This window comes from Physeter macrocephalus, chromosome 11 (assembly GCF_002837175.3).
Source record: "Physeter macrocephalus isolate SW-GA chromosome 11, ASM283717v5, whole genome shotgun sequence".
Lineage (NCBI taxonomy): Eukaryota > Metazoa > Chordata > Mammalia > Artiodactyla > Physeteridae > Physeter > Physeter macrocephalus.
The window spans coordinates 76,403,720-76,420,207 of record NC_041224.1 but is presented as its reverse complement, the minus strand read 5'-3'; the positions used below and the strand labels follow the sequence as shown (position 1 = coordinate 76,420,207).

Genomic DNA, 16,488 nt, shown 5'->3' with positions numbered 1-16,488 from the left:
GAACGATGTATGAGCTGCCATAGCAGCAGTAAGCCTGGCCCCCAGTGTGTGGTCAGTAGTGGAACCAGCCTGGCCCCACTGGAGTCAGCAGGGCCACATGAAGGTTTGTGTGGCTCCAACTCAAATTCTTGCACGTCTGCTAACATTTGCCCTTCTCCCCTATTCCTGGGTCCCTCCTCTGCCTGGAGTTGAGTGTCTAGGCTGAACCCTCAGAAGAGTTTTTCCATATTTCATCTACCCTCCTCAGGGGAGAAATGAGGAAGGGGGAGCAAAGTGGAGACTCCCAAGGGCAGGTGGTATGCCTTGGCCAGGACAGCTCCACCCTTTCCTCCGTCTGGGCCCTTCAGTGGCCTGCACTCTGCATCCGGGCAGGGCCTGGCACTTACCAAAGCAGCCCCACTCACCTTGCCTCATACTGGCCTCAGAACAACTGTGGGAGTGAAGGAGGGCTTGGGGTTGCTGTTTTCTCTGTTTTACAGATGAGAAAACTGAGGCCTCTTGCCTCGATTCTTGGGCCACTCCATTCCATTCTCAACACTGTCCTCACAGTGATTTAAAAAAAAAAAAAATCCAAAGAACAAATATAGACCTATTGTGCCCTACTTAATATTCCCTCAGTGGCTCCCAGATGCTTAGAGCCAGGTTCAGAAAATTTTTTCTGCAAAGGGCAGGTGGTAAATATTGTTGGCTTTGTGGGCCAAGAGATAAAAATTGAGCTACTATGTAGGTACTTAACCTAGCAAGAGAGGAAACAAATGTCCACAAACTTTTGTCGATGAAATTTAAAGTATAATAATAGTAAGCACATTTTTTGGGTAATCTGGTTCTACTAATGAAAATAATGGATTTCTTTTTTTGGGGGGAGGATAAAATTTCACTTAGCTGCAGTTCAAAGTCAGTGTTCTCTATCAAATCAATTTATGATTACCTGTAAAATGATTACAGATTTTATAATCATCTGTAAAAAACCATTTTTAACTAAGGGGCCACACAAAAACAGGTAGTGGGCTGGATTCAGCTTGCAGGCCAACGTTTGGGACCCTAGCTTAAAGGATCAAGTCTCAGCCCCTTAACTTGCAAACATGGCAGCGAGGTCATTCCCAGCCGCTCCTCTGCAGACAGGTACCCCCACTGCTTTTTGCTTCTTAAATAAGCTTCACTCTCTTGCCCCGAGTCTCCTCTTCCACCTCGTTTCCAACATGGGAATTCCTATCTCTGCTAGGCTATGCTCTTTTTCAGGAATACTTATCTGGACACCTTCCCTAATCCCATTTCTCCTGTTGATCACAGTGTGGACCTGTAGCACAATACTGAGCACATAATATCAGAGTTAGGGGTTTACAGTCTGTAATTCCCCTAACTGGGACTGGGACTCTCTTAAGGGAGGGGGCTATGGCATGCCTATTATACTCAATGCACATGCCCCCAAATAGGGAGGGGCTCTAGTGACCCTGTCCCAGGTCTTTTAACTATGGGACTGTGTTTCTTACACCACCTCCACTGCGGGCCACCCATCAGCCTTGAAGGCATCATGTTCTTACTCCCCACCACACCCCTGGCCTCAGCTGATTGATCTGGGGTGGGCACTGGATCCAAGCCAGGTCTCTCAATTTTTCCCTGAGAACTTCCAAGCTGTGACTGAGAAATGGCAGCAGGGGTAGGAAGTAAAACTCTGGGGGGCTGGCCACCATGATTTCCATCTTGAGGGGAAATGCTGCCATGAGAGAGGAGTAGGGGGAGGTGCAGAGAGAAGCAGGCAGGACTCCTGGGCAGAGAGAGCCCTGGTGACATTCGTCTGGCCTTGGCACTTTCTCCCAAGTCTCTGCTGTGTTCCTGTCCTGCTAATCATGTGCCTGTCAGTGCTTCCTTGGAAACCATAAGACAACAGACAGTCCTTTATACCTGAGCTAATTTGAGTTGTATTGTCAGTGGCAACCCAAAGACCCCTACATATCCTTATCTTGGCATTCTCTCCACTGTGCTACTGGTTTTCAAACTTTTTTAAAGCACAAGAAGCCCCTGTTCAAACAAAATCTTACTTGGCAGCCCAAGCTGTGAAATAGATGATAGCATAGAGTAGACTGCACAATATGGACTGCCTGGTGCTAAATCCCCGCTCTGATGACTCCTAGCTTTGCAATCAAGGCTGAGACACTTATCCTCTCAGCCTCAGTTTCCCTCTTTGCAAAACCAGAGAGTAGAGGTATCCAACTCTTAGGGTTACTATAGGGCTTAAATAAGTTAATAGATAAAAATCATTTAACTCACTGCCAGAGATATAACAATCACTCGATAAGCATTAGCTTAAAAGTGGGGGATGGAGAAACCCAGAGCAACTGCCACCCTCAGCTACCTTTCTCACCTCTTCCCTCACCGTAATGTCTTTGGCACATGTGTAATGTTTAAAATTATCTGAAATGATTGGTTTAATATATCTTCCTGCCTAGACTAGAAAGTCACACAAAGACAAGAAGCATATTTATCTTGGTTATTCATTGTCTTTCCCCAGTTCTGCCTAGCACAGTAATTGGCCCATAGAAGATATCCAATAACTATTGTTGACTAATTGATAATAAATATATGTTATCTCATTAAAAAATAGGCACCACATATGTTACCAAATCTGGTGCTTTTTGCAGCAGAATCAGAAGTCATAAAAAGAGAAAAAAAGCCTTGACCTATAGGACAGCCCACTCAGAACTGAAATTAATTCTTTTGGTTTGGGCAGTTATATTACTTAAAAGTTCACAGGTTTTCACCATTTTAAAACTAATTAATGTAATGAAAACACAACATGACAGAACTTATAAGATGCATTTAAAGCAATAATAAGGGACAATTCATAGCCTAAAACACTTATATCAATAAAAATAAAAACCCAAATGAATTAAATTCCCATTTCAAAAAGATAGGAAAAACTCCAACAGAGTAAAACAAAAAAGGTCACAAAGAAAGAAAGAATAAAGATAAAATCAGAAATTAATGAAATAGAGAATAGGAAGGCAATTTATCCATAGAATTCAAATCCTGTTTCTTAGAAAAATTAACAAAATATACAAACCACTAACTAACTCAGTCAAGAAAAAAAGTGAGAAAATCCAAATAAAAAACTAAGAATTACAATGGGAAAATAACTATTAAAAACGTAGAAATTTTAAAAATCCATGAGACTACTTGGCAAATCTCTATGCAAATCAATCTGAAAATGTGAATGAAATAGATAATTACCTAGAAAAACACAGTTTACCAAAATGACCCCGTTAGAGATAGAAAGCTTCAACAGACCAATTTGTTTGTAGAAGAAATAGAGAAAATTGTCAAGGAATTTTCCCCCCCAAAAGCACCATGCCTGGGCTTCCCTGGTGGCACAGTGGTTGAGAATCTGCCTGCTAATGCAGGGGACACGGGTTTGAGCCCTGGTTTGGGAGGATCCCATATGCCGTGGAGCAACTAGGCCCGTGAGCCACAACTACTGAGCCTGCGCGTCTGGAGCCTGTGCTCTGCAACAAGAGAGGCCGTGATAGTGAGAGGCCCGCACACGGCGATGAAGAGTAGCCCCCGCTTGCCACAACTAGAGAAAGCTCTCGCACAGAAACGAAGACCCAACACAGCAAAAATAGATAAATAAATTAATAAACTCCTACCCCCAACATCTTCTTTAAAAAAAAAAAAAAGCATCATGCCTAAAGAGTTTTACACGTGGTACAAACTTTCAAAGACTAGATAGTTTTAATGTTGTATAAAATCCTTCAGTGCATAGAAAATAAAGGTAAACTTCCAAATTATTTTTATGAAGCAAAATAACATTGATATTTAAACAAAATCACTTACAAATATTAGTACAAAATATTTGCAAAAGATAAATATTAGCAAACAGAATCAACATCACATTGAGACTAATTCATTATGACTAAGGGGATTTATTCCAGGAATGCAAGGTTGGTTCAATATTATAATAAAATGTACCATATTAAGTGATCTAAGAAGAATCATCTGATTATCTCCATTGATGCTGACAAAGCCTTTGATCCAGCAATTATTTCTAATTTTTAAAAAACCCAGCAATTATTTCTAATTAAAAAAAACTCATGAAAATAGAAATTCATGGATACTTCCTTAGCATGATAAATATATATAAATCTTTGTCCAAAGCCAGCATATATTAAATGAGGAATCACTAGAGGCATTTCCATTAAGATCAGGAACAAAGCAAGGATGCCTATTATTCCACACTATTTATTATTGTTCTGGAGGTATGAACCAATTCAATTAGACAAAATAAATCAATCAGAGGCATAAAACTTGGAAAACAGAAAGTAAAACTGCTTGCAGATGATGTAATAGTACACCTGGAAAACTTGAGAGAATCGGTGCTCAAATTAACTCAAGCAAGAAAAGAATTAAGCGAACTAGCAGAATATAAAATTAACACAGAGAAACCTATAGTCTTCATATACAAAAAAAAAAAAAACAGTCAAAAGGTGTAACAGTGGATAAAACTCCACTTATATTTTTTAAATTTAATTTAATTTAATTTTTTATTTTTATTTATTTATTTATTTTTTGGCAGTACAAGGGCCTCTCACTGTTGTGGCCTCTCCCGTTGCGGAGCGCAGGCTCCGGACGCGCAGGCTCAGCGGCCATGGCTCACGGGCCCAGCTGCTCCGCGGCATATGGGATCTTCCCGGACCGGGGCACGAACCCATGTCCCCTGCATCGGCAGGCGGATTCTCAACCACTGCGCCACCAGGGAAGCCCAAAACTCCACTTATAGTAGCATTAAAGAAGGTAAAATGCTTAGAAATCAACTTACTGAGAAATGTACAAAACCTATATGAGGAACACTTTAAAATGTGCCTGAATGTTACAAAAGTAGACATGAACACATATAAAGACATCCCTTGTTCTTTGGTAGAATGACTCAACATCATAATGATGTCAATCCTCCCAATGTCCATTTACAAATAAAACAATTCTCCAAAAAATACCACCAAACTTTTTATGGAGCTAGATAAGTTGATACCAAAATTCATGTGGAAAGATAATGATGCCAGAATATCTAGAAAACCTGATATACAAAAACCACGAGGGAGGCTTCCCTGGTGGCACAGTGGTTAAGAATCCGCCTGCCAACGCAGGGGACACGGGTTCGAGCCCTGGTCCTGGAAGATCCCACATGCTGTGGAGCAACTAAACCTGTGCACCACAACTACTGAGCCCACACACCTAGAGCCCGTGCTCCACAACAAGAGAAGCCACCGCACTGAGAAACTCGTGCACCACAACAAAGAGTAGCTCCCACTCCCCGCAACTAGAGAAAGCTCGCATACAGCAATGAAGACCCAACGCAGCCAAAAATAAAAAATAAAAAATAAACCACGAGGGGAGTCTAATCCTACTAGGTACTACATCATGCTATGAAATCCCTATAATTAAGGCAATGAGGTACTGGGATTCAAATAAACAAAGAGAAAAGTGGAATAGAAAGAAATCCAGAAATAGACTCAAGTACATGTGGAAATGTAGTATGTGACGAAAAGTGTTAACTCACTGGAGCATAGATGGACTCTCTAATAAAATGGTGCTGGACAACTGGGCAGCCATTTGGGAAGAAGATAACATTAGATCCATACGTCATGCCATCCACACAAACTCCAAATTAAAAAAAAATAAACATAAGTACTAGAAGAACACACAAAGAGTTCCTCTATAAACTGGGTGTACAGAAAGAGTAAAATAAAATAAGATTGATAAATTACGCTATGTACAAATTTAAAATTATTTTCATAGTAAAGAATAATTGATAATTTATTTAAAAATCTATGTGCATAAGAGGATTACTGTACCTTTTACCCCAAAAAGTGTGAGCTGAGATCAACTGCAAAAGTGATGTCATCTTACATAAATAAGCCACTTGTAAAGTTTCATTTAAAAAGAGCGTGGTGGAGGGAGAGAAAGCTGCCTGTGGGGAAGGGTGGGAGGGTTTTTTTCCGCATTAGTTGGGCTGCAGCTTTACCTTCTTCAGTTTCTTGTGGGCCCCGCTCTGGTTCCCCTGTGCCAGGTCAGCCCCGCCCAGGAGCCTGTATGTCTCTGCCACCTCGGGACTGAGATCGCCAAACACAGCCACTTTGGCCTCCAGGGACTCTCTCAGGATGGAGGTAGCTCTCTGTGAAAGGAACAAAAAGCTGTCTGGTTAAACAAAAAGTTCAAAGCTGGATAAAGATCAGTGCCTCCTAAGAAAATGATGTAACTGATATGTATTTTCACTTTTTAGGGGAATGAGTTTGGGTAGAGTGTCTCATGAGCTGAGCCTACTTTCCTCCTTAAATAGGAATCAGGAAATAATATACATGGGGTGAGGGGGTTTGTGGGGGACAGGAATGGTTTGAACTCTGAAGAGAGAATGCATAAAGGACCCCTGGAGAAAAAGCCATCTCAGATGTTACAGGAACCCATTTTAGTTGAGTAGTAAGAAGAAAAGTTAACATGTACTGCGTGTCCTTTACGTGGCAAGAACTGTGCTAAACAGTTTATGTGTGTGAGCTCATTTAACTTGCACCATCTCCTTTAGATAAGGACAATTTTAATCCTTGTTTGCCAGAGGAGGAAACTGAGGCACAGAGCAGTCAAGAAACTTGCTCAGAGTCAGACAGCCCATCAGTGGCAGATCTAGGATCTGGATCCTGCCAGTTTTAATCCTTCTTGCAGGCTCTTCTCCCTCTGTGCACAGTGATGTTCTTAGGTAAGTGAAAACTACAGTTTCCTGGCATTTATCTACTTACAGAACATCCAGAACATATTCCAGGGTTTTCCATTTCTCACAAGAAATAGTTCAGGAAACCAAAAGCAAACATTCCAACATGGTGAAAAGTTAAATAAATTTGACATCTTGTTTGGTTTATCTGATTTATTTATGCCAACATGGAATACAAAATATGAGTTGGTATTAATCTCTTCAGTCATACACCAAGACATACAGAGGGAAAGCCCTGTATGTCGGTCTCCCATGTTTCTCCTGAAATTCTTCTACGATCTTCTACATGAAAGTATGATTACAGGTAGAGATCACAAACGCCCAATATAAGAGCCGAATAGGGACTTTGCTGTTGGTCCAGTGGTTGGGACGTCGCCTTCCAGTGTGTGGGGGGGGTGCAGGTTCGATCCCTGGTTGGGGAGCTGGGATCCCACATGACTCACGGCCAAAAGCCAAGGCACGGAATGTCTCCCATGTTTCTCCTGAAATTCTTCTACGATCTTCTACATGAAAGTATGATTACAGGTAGAGATCACAAACGCCCAATATAAGAGCCGAATAGGGACTTTGCTGTTGGTCCAGTGGTTGGGACGTCGCCTTCCAGTGTGTGGGGGGGTGCAGGTTCGATCCCTGGTCGGGGAGCTGGGATCCCACATGCCTCACGGCCAAAAGCCAAGGCACGGAATGGGGGCAATACTGTAACAAATTCATTGAGGACTTTGGGGATGGTCCACATCAAGGAAATCTTTAAAAAATATATATGGGAGAAATAAGTGGACCTTAAAAGAAAAATAGAGCCGAATAAAGCAGGAACCAGTGAAGGAGCCTTGCCCACCGCATAGCCCTGATGGCATCCTGCTGGCGCTCCCCAGATAGAGGAGTTCGCAAGGCCTTTACTCAGTTTATTGGCAAGAATATGAATTAGGTGCTGGGGGTGGGATCAGGGAACCACGGTAAAAGGCACCGTTAAGGCAGAAACAAATTCTCATATGGAAAGATAAATCACTGCTGGGGAAGAGAAACTGTAAATTGTGAAGTGTGTGACCCACCTTGGTATGGGTCTTGCCTGATGCTAAAGCCTGTCGTGTCCCTTCCCAGTGTCTGTGATGCAACTGTTGGGTTTGGCAGTTTTTCCATGAAAATTGATTGTCAGGCGTGGAGAAGCCAATGATGGAAAGAAGAGCCAGACACCTTTTCCTAAATGAAGCTCTCAACGCCATTTACAGCCTGACTGGGGAAACTAGAGATAGATGTGCATGAACTTGAATGGCAAGTCGAGATGCCACATGAATATGGGTTTAAAGGAAAGAGACTGTGACAGTCTCTGAGAGTTAGAAAAGCTTAATGGAGAGAAGTGAAGAATAAATAGGATTTAGGTGGACTGAGAAGAGGGCATGGGAACCTGGGAGCACGGTGGGAGCTGGGGGAAGCACACGGCACATTCAAGGCCAGGGAGGGGACTGATTTGACTATAGCAGAGAAAGTAGGCATTGGAGCAGAGGGAGATGAGGCAGGAGTCACGGGCTGGGCTGGTGGTGGAGACCTTCATGCCAGGCTGAGGAGTTTAGATTTTCTTATGGGGAATAAGAAGTCAGAGAAGCTTTCTGAGCAGCAGAGTAGCACAACTAGAAGAGTATCGTTTTTTTGTTTTGCTTTGTTTTTTGCGGTACGCGGGCCTCTCGCTGCTGTGGCCTCTCCCATTGCGGAGCACAGGCTCCGGACGCGCAGGCTCAGTGGCCATGGCTCACGGGCCCAGCCGCTCCGTGGCATGTGGGATCATCCCGGAATGGGGCACGAACCCGTGTCCCCTGCATCGGCAGACGGACTCTCAACCACTGCGCCACCAGGGAAGCCCTAGAAGAGTATCTTAACACGGAGTATCTTTGAACCTGTGGCAAAGTAAACTTCACTTACATTTTACCTTAAAAGGCATTTTCCTTCCCCAGGATCACCTTCCTGTTGGCAAAGGGTCCTAGCCCACAGGTAGGCTGTGACGCATCTGAGGTGGTCTGAGCACATCCTTGTGCTTGTGCCTGGGACTGTCCTTGGGCCCAGCCCCATTGGCCAGCTCCTGCTGGAACCCACAGTGAGGTCTGTAACCAAGGGTGAGCATAACACAAGGTGACCCATTTGGTTGGACAGATTGTGTCACACACCACAAGGGTGCCTGGCAGGAGAATGAGGAGGGCTGAAGTCCGGCCCGTGTTCCGCTCTCTGAGCAATGTGCCCTGGCACGGACTGCACCCACCTGAGGAAGAGGCAGCTTTGTCTATTCTTATAAGGGCACCAGAAGGGCTGGCAGGGGCTGTAGAATGAAAAGAACCAGTTTGCTAAAATCTCCAGGGGAGGCCTCAGGAAGTGAGGTCCATCTTTAGATCAATGCCACTGATTTGGGTGACTTGGGCAAGGGCAGTGAGGTGTGGCAGCGGTGATGACAGACACCAGGGCAGGAAGCCAGACAGGAATGGGGAAAAGGGTGGATGCCCTGTGGCAGCCAGAGCAGTCAGACAGCCCATAGCCAAGCATCCATCCACCCATTGGCTCAAGGCTCCCCCACCATGAATAAGAGAGCCCCTGCTGTCACGGAATTTGGTCTAGTCAGGGAGAGACAGTAACCATCCACAATATATTATTGTAATACATTACTCTGTTATATAATTATATCAGACAGGATTCTATGATGAAGAATAGTGGGGAGAATCTAATGAAGACTGAGGGAGGGGAATCAGGCAACCTGGTGAGTCCTGAAGGATGGATCTGCATTAGCCAGGAGATCAAAGAGGAAGAACCTTCCAAGAGCAGGAAACAAAAGCTGACACTGCCCAGGAGTGGGGATTAGAAAAGGCCACTGTGGCTGGAACACAGATCAGGGGAGGGGGCAAAAATGAGACTGGAAATATCAGCAGAATCCAAAACGTGCAAGGTATTGTGGGCAATGTGGGATTCTGGCTTATCTTAAGGGCACTGAGGAGCCAGTGTAGTATTTTACAGATGGGGGTCCACTGATCAGATCTGCCTTTTGCAAAGATCACCATGGCTTCCTTATTCAGAATGGATTAGAAAAGGGCAAGAGTGGAAGCAGCAGCTGGGGAGACAGTTTGTTAGAGAGATCCAGGTGGGAGATGATGACTGACAGAGGTGGAGATGGCAACCAGTGGATGGATTCAAGGGGCATTTTGAAGGTAAAAATGACTGATGAGCTGGAAGGGGTGAGGCATGATGGGGGCAGAATTCCCCTCAGATTTCTGCCCTGAGCACTCCACATAGAACTTCTAGAGATGTTCTAGAATCTGAGGCCCCTGGAAGGCCCCTCTCTACTTGGTTGGGTGATCCAGAAAAATATGGAAATTCCATTTGTTATGGTTACTGTAGCCCGACTTTGGCCTGACGAACATTCGTGCATCTAGATTAAAAACCTATGTTCCTTAAGCTCACATCAGCTGAGAGAAGGGTGAAGGATTAAGGGTTAGGAGAGAGCTGTCAGGGAGAAGGTCTACATAACAGCAGAGGAAATAAAAAGGTTTTCATCTCAAGGATTTGCCTTGACAGGTTAGAGGTTTTTTGTTTTTTGTTTTTTAAAAAATCTTTATTTATTTGGCCGCGTCGGGTCTTAGTTGCGGCATGCGGGATCTTTCGTTGTGGCGCATGGGCTTCTCTCTAGTTGCAGCGTGCAGGTTTTCTCTCTCTAGTTGTGGCACACGGGCTCCTGGGTGCGTGGGCTCTGTAGTTTGTGGCATGTGGGCTCTCTTGTTGAGCTGTGCGAGCTCAGTAGTTATGGTGTGCAGGCTTTGTTGCCCCACGGCACGTGGGATCTTAGTTCCCTGACCAGGAATCAAACCCGCGTCTCCTGCACTGGAAAGTGGATTCTTTACCACTGGACCACCAGGGAAGTCCCATTGACAGGTTAGAGTTGAAAAAAAAATCTGTATAAATCAAGCATGTGGGTTTCTGGTAGTTGTTAGGCTTTTTATGGAATAAGTTCCCTAGGGTTTAACTACCACTGAATATAAATTCTGGGCCTGGCTCCATTTTTACAAGCCATGGAAAACATGCCTGTATGGTTCAACGGACAGTGAGCCGTAACTTCTGCACTGTGTCATTCTCATTAGATATGCACATTTCATCCATTAGCTAAGATAATAAGAGAGAAATTAGACACACTAACTTCCACCCTCTATGCCAGCCAGAGCCACAGGCTGCGGTAAGCAGAGTCTGTCCACTGGGTTCTCAAGGTTTCTAGTCCTTTAAGATACTCTGCAGGTGGATATGGCATCTACATTCTCATGAACTTTTTTGTTTCCCGAGAGCGAATATCTGGGAGCTGCCCAAGAGTGGCTGCCTGGCCTTATTTATCCCTCTCCCCGTGGAGCCTGGCACATGCCTTGCACATGCAAGATGCTTAATGCTTTCAGAGTGCAGGAGTAGCCCTTTGGATATAAACTGGGTCGCCCAGGTAAATAACTAGTCAGCTGTGGTCCAAACTCACTTACCTCTTTTTGTCCAGTGACTTGTAGAAAATGGCAATAATCATCTTGAATTGAAAGAAATTTGGCTTTTCCTATCCCTTCAGCATCCTTAAGATTAGCCATGCTATCTTGAAAATACTGCTCAGCCACATCTGAAGAAAAGCATCACAACAACAATTTTGAAAACAGCTTGCAGATTTGAAATGGAAACAGAATAACTATGTGTTTAGTGATGGTGAACGATATGAAAATAATAAGTAATTGGACAAGATAACCCAGTTAAGGAAACTGTCATTTGTCAATTAATCTGACTGTTTTATTAGATAGGGTCTAGTTCTCAGAAAGATACTGCAATTTATTTTCGTTGGTTTTCATACATCTTCCCTTCCCCAGTGATACAGTAAGCAAAGTTAATGCAAACGGAAACCATGCCTTAGACCTGACACATTGTTACGTTTTCAGATTGATTAACCATTAATTCTTTGTAAAACTCTGGTTGCTCCTCACTGGGGTTAGGACTCCAAGGATCCACTGACTTTAATGGACTCTGTAATCTTGGAATGTAGCTTGATAACCCTAAAATTCTGGAAAATATGGCTGACATGCTGCTGAAGGAAAAACCTCAACCATTCCAAACACTTAAACATACTGGTTATAATATAACAAAAATATTTGAAACATCTGCCAATCTTGAAAGCAAAAAAAGGAAAATCTCAGGTATGGAAAATGAAGAGGAAACTAAAAGCCAAAGCAGGGAGGGGGAGCTAAAGCTGAATGGTCCATGAGGGGATTAGGAAGAAGGTGTACTGTATTCCAAGATGGGGTTTGATAAGCCTGAGTAGGGCTGGAGATGAAGCCTGAGGCCTCTGTGTGGTAGGAAGCTGGAATGGGGCTCCCTGCAAAAATCCAGTGTTATAGGCAGATTTCTAGGATGTCCCCAAATGACCCTCAACCTTGATTATGCCCTCCTCTTTGATTATGGGTGGAACTTATAAATATGCTGAGATATTACTCCTGTCATAAGATTATGTTATATGGCACAGTTGACTGTGAGAAAGCAAGATTACCCCTTGGGCCTAACCTAATGACACCAGCCCTTTAAAAGCAGAGTTTTCTTCAGTTGGAGGCAGAAAAGGAAGGCAGAGAGATTCAAAGCATGAAAGGGATTTGAAAAGGAGGTTCTCCATTGCTGAGATGGAGGGGACCATGGTACAAGGACTCAAGAGTGGCCCATAGGAGCTGAGAGAGGTCAATAGTCAGCAAGAAAATGGGGACTTCAGTCCTACAACCACAAAGAACTGAATCCTGATAATAACAGGGATGAGCTTAGAAAAGGACCCCATGATCCAGGTGAGAATGTAGCTGGCTGACAACTTGATTTTAGCCTGAGCAGAGACACCAGCCTTACCATGCTAGACTTCTGACTGACAGAATTGTGAGCTTAAACTGGGTGTTTAAACAACCATAATTTGCTATGCAGCAAAAGAAAACCAATATAGCCAGGAATCCCTAAAATTGAGATAAGAACAATTGCGCTGGTCCAAGGAGAAGCCTCAAGGCTGTCCCTCCAGAGGCCATAGCTAGAAAAAGAGCATCTGAAAGAAACTGGGACACTGCACGTGAGGCACGCACATGTTTGAGGGCTGAATTTGCACCACCTACATGATTTGGAAGTTCTTTTTTTGTTTTTTGTTTTAAATTGTTCCACATCCCTCTCCCTCCCTCTTTCCTTTCTTTCCTTCTTTCCCACCCTCCCTCCCTCCCTTCCTTCCTGCCATGCTGCAAAGCTTATGGGATCTTAGTTCCCCGACCAGGGACTGAACCCAGGCCCATGGCTGTGAAAGCACAGAGTCCTAACCACTGGACAGCCAGGGAATTCCCTTGGTTTAGAAATTCTGAACCAATAAATTAAAGTAGAAACTAAGGGCTTAATCTCCAAAATATACAAATAACTCATACAACTCAACAACAAAAAAACCAAACTACCCAATAGAAAAATGGGCAGAAGACCTTAATAGACATTTCTCCAAAGAAGACTTACAGATGGCCAGTAGGCACATGAAAAGATGCTCAACATCACTAATTATTAGAGAAATGCAAGTCAAAACTACAAAGAGGTACCACCTCACACCGGTCAGAATGGCCATCGTTAAAAAGTCTACAAATAACAAATGCTGGAAAGGGTGTGGAGAAAAAGGAGCCCTCTTACACTGTTGGTGGTAATGCAAGTTGGTGCAGCCACTATGGAAAACAGTGTGGAGGTTCCTCACTGTTACTCAGTGTAGAAACTTCTAGCACTTAATTCTTTTCCACCTTTTCATATTAATTTATTATGCTGAGTCTTGCCAAGCTCAAAAAAAACAAAAAACAAAAAACCACTGGTGACGGAGAGGATGTTGGGAAAGCTGTAGAAGGCAAGAAACATCTAGAATCCCCCAGGGTTATTTTTTTCTTTGGAAAAAAACATCAGAGGGCCTGGCAGATGGTGGAAACTGTGGACCACTTAGGAAAAAAGAAAAGCCCACTTACCTTATTTCCTCTAAGTCTTAAACATAGTTCATTTTCATTTTATGTGGATGATACTAAGAAGTCAGACCATTTCTTGGATAGAATAAGTACAAAATCTTAAGATGTTTTTTGAAAGAAGCTACTAGCATTTATTAATGAATCCTGTTGAGACATTTCGTAAAGAGAAATATGCATTCCTAGCAGGCTCTGTCTCCAAACTGTTTTTACTTAGGTAAAACTAAAAATAGAATTACCATAAGATCTAGCAATCCCACTCCAGGGCATATACCCAGACAAAACTATAATTCAAAAAGATACATGCACTGCTATGTTCACAGCAGCACTATTCACAGTAGCCAAAACATGGAAACAACCTAAACGTCCACTGACAGATGAATGGATAAAGAAGATGTGGTACATATATACAATGGAATATTACTCAGCCATAAAAAAGAATGAAATAATGTCGTTTGCAACAACATGGATGCAACTAGAGATTATGATAGTAAGTGAAATAAGTCAGAAAGAGAAAGACAAATACCATGTGATATCACTTATATGTTGAATCTAAAATATAGCACAAATGAACCTACCTATGAATTAGAAATAGACTCACAAACATAGAGAACAGACCTGTGGTTGCCAAGGGGACTGGGGGTGGGGAAGGGAAGGACTGGGAGTTTGGGGTTAGCAGATGTAAACGATTATATAGAGGATGGATAAACAACAAGGTCCTACTGTATAGCACAGGGAACTATATTCAATATCCTGTGATAAACCATAATGGAAAAGAATATAAGAAAAAGAATGTCTATAAAGTAGAAACTAGCCTGAAAGTGGAAAAATTATAGGACTCCAGCACAGGGGTCGCAAACTTATTCCGTAAAGAACCAGATGGTAAATATTTTAGGCTTTGAGGACTAAATGGTCTCTACTGCAGAACAAAAACAGACAGAGGTGACACGTGAAATGGAGCCTGGCTGTGTGCCAAGAAAACTGTTTACAAACATGGGTGGGGAGCTGCATTGGCCTGTGGACCGTAAGTTTGCTGACCCCTGCTCTAGCAGAGGGAAATGTGATTGTCTTCCTCCCTCAGGGAAGTGGGACACCTCCCCCCGCCCACCGAAGTGCCTGCTGGAGACAACCTCACAGGGATACATGACAGTACATAAAGTTTGTTGGGGACGATTGTGAACCATACATACAATGGTCTACTTAACATTTCCATTTGTAAATCTCATATGTACTGTGTAGCACAAATACACATGAGCAAAAAGACCAGATATTTTCTTTGGCTTCTTTAGACTTCCTCTGTATTTGGTTATTTTCCCTTTCTCACCTCTAATATTGTTTTTGTGCTTTCTCCCCATTTTTCTTGATTAGACAGGACAGTGTATTATCTATTTGGATATTCTTCCAAAGAGTGGGCCCTCAAATTAGTTTTTCTCAGACTGTGATGTGAATGCCAGGTGCTTCCAAAGAGGCCTCCATGAACACAGGGCTCCAGAATTCACGGGGGAGCAAGGATGGGGCCAGGCTGCGCAGACTGTGGTCGCTTCTGGAGGCGGGAGTGAGTGGGAAAGAGGGCAGGCTCCACAGGTCAGGGGCTGCCTGCGTCAGGATCCAGTGCTGCCGCCTTCCGGCTGTGCGCCTCCATTATTGGCCTCCGCTTTTTCACCTCAAAGAGGAACCTTCAGGCTAGCGCCTCCATTATAGGGTTGTTGTAAGGAGTAAATGGGTTAACGCACACACAACTGATGACGTGCCTGACACCTAGTCAGTGCTCAATAACTGTTAACCATTTTAGTTTCAGGGACAGTTTCGATCACTGTGGCTATGGGCCTCCCTCATCCATACTAGGCTGACCAGCAGGCACACTGGAAGCAGAGATGGACATGGAAAGGAGAGGAACACGGAAAACAGACAGTGGTCAAAAGGCACAGAAGTCTGGGATCATGTGCAGATAAACGGCTCCGTACACCTCAAGAGCTCTGAGAACAGCCCTGAAATTCACCGTGAGCATGGTGGGTCTCCAGAAACGATTCAAGTACATCCCATGTGATCTGCTGTAGAAAGGAGAGAAGTAAACACTTGGCAAATGTGTCTGTCAAATCCAGGCAACCTAAAAAAAAACTTAGGTGTGAAAACAAGTAAGTTTCATTTATCTGCAAGATTTACTTGGCTTAGGATCTAGGCGGTTGCCGGATAGAAGCGGGAATTAGGCTGGGAGGTGCTGCCTTTCAGAGAGGACTCGGTGCTGACTGGCCCCAGACTTTGTGACTAGACAGAAGTCTATTGAGCTGGAGTCCCTGCTCCGCTCTTTCAATGGGGGTCTGTCCACTGCCAGACCCCAGCAGATGGATTTCTAGAGTATTACTCAAAGTTTTTCTTGGTAGGAGAAAAGTTTACTACTGTACATGAAAAATGTTACATCTCTTTAGTCCTTGCTGGCTCATGGGAGAAAATATTACAGATTAAATGTTCAAACTACGTATTAACTTTGGTTGCTTTGATAATCTGATGACAGCAAATGTGGGGATGATGTGGCACTTATTTTGTTGATTCTAAAAGCATTACAAAGATGCATGTTCCAGGTCTAAAAATTAACAAGTCTGTTCAGGAATGGAGTACTGTTGATATTTTAATTTTCTGTCTCCTTGGGAATTAACCAAAGAATGTTACTGAGCCCTTCATTTTTTTTTTTTTTTTTTTTTTTTGTGGTACGCGGGCCTCTCACTGCTGTGGCCTCTCCCGTTGCGG

At 43.4% G+C, this 16,488-nt stretch overlaps 1 protein-coding gene across 7 annotated transcripts in view; it reads right to left on the bottom strand.

Moving 5' to 3' along the window:
- Nucleotides 1-16,488, bottom strand: part of TTC23 (tetratricopeptide repeat domain 23) — a 119,821-nt gene that overhangs the window by 14,957 nt on the left and 88,376 nt on the right. For 3 of the 7 annotated variants that reach the window (XM_055088191.1, XM_028495207.2, XM_007116860.4), the window contains 2 exons: nt 11,245-11,372; nt 6,017-6,166 (listed from right to left, as the gene is read on the bottom strand). In XM_055088191.1, coding sequence (XP_054944166.1) covers nt 6,017-6,166; nt 11,245-11,372 — 278 coding nt within the window. Of the gene's footprint in view, nt 1-6,016; nt 6,167-7,295; nt 10,678-11,244; nt 11,373-16,488 lie in introns of those variants that run through there. The other 4 variants (XM_055088192.1, XM_055088193.1, XM_055088194.1 and 1 more) reach the window with 4 other exon arrangements.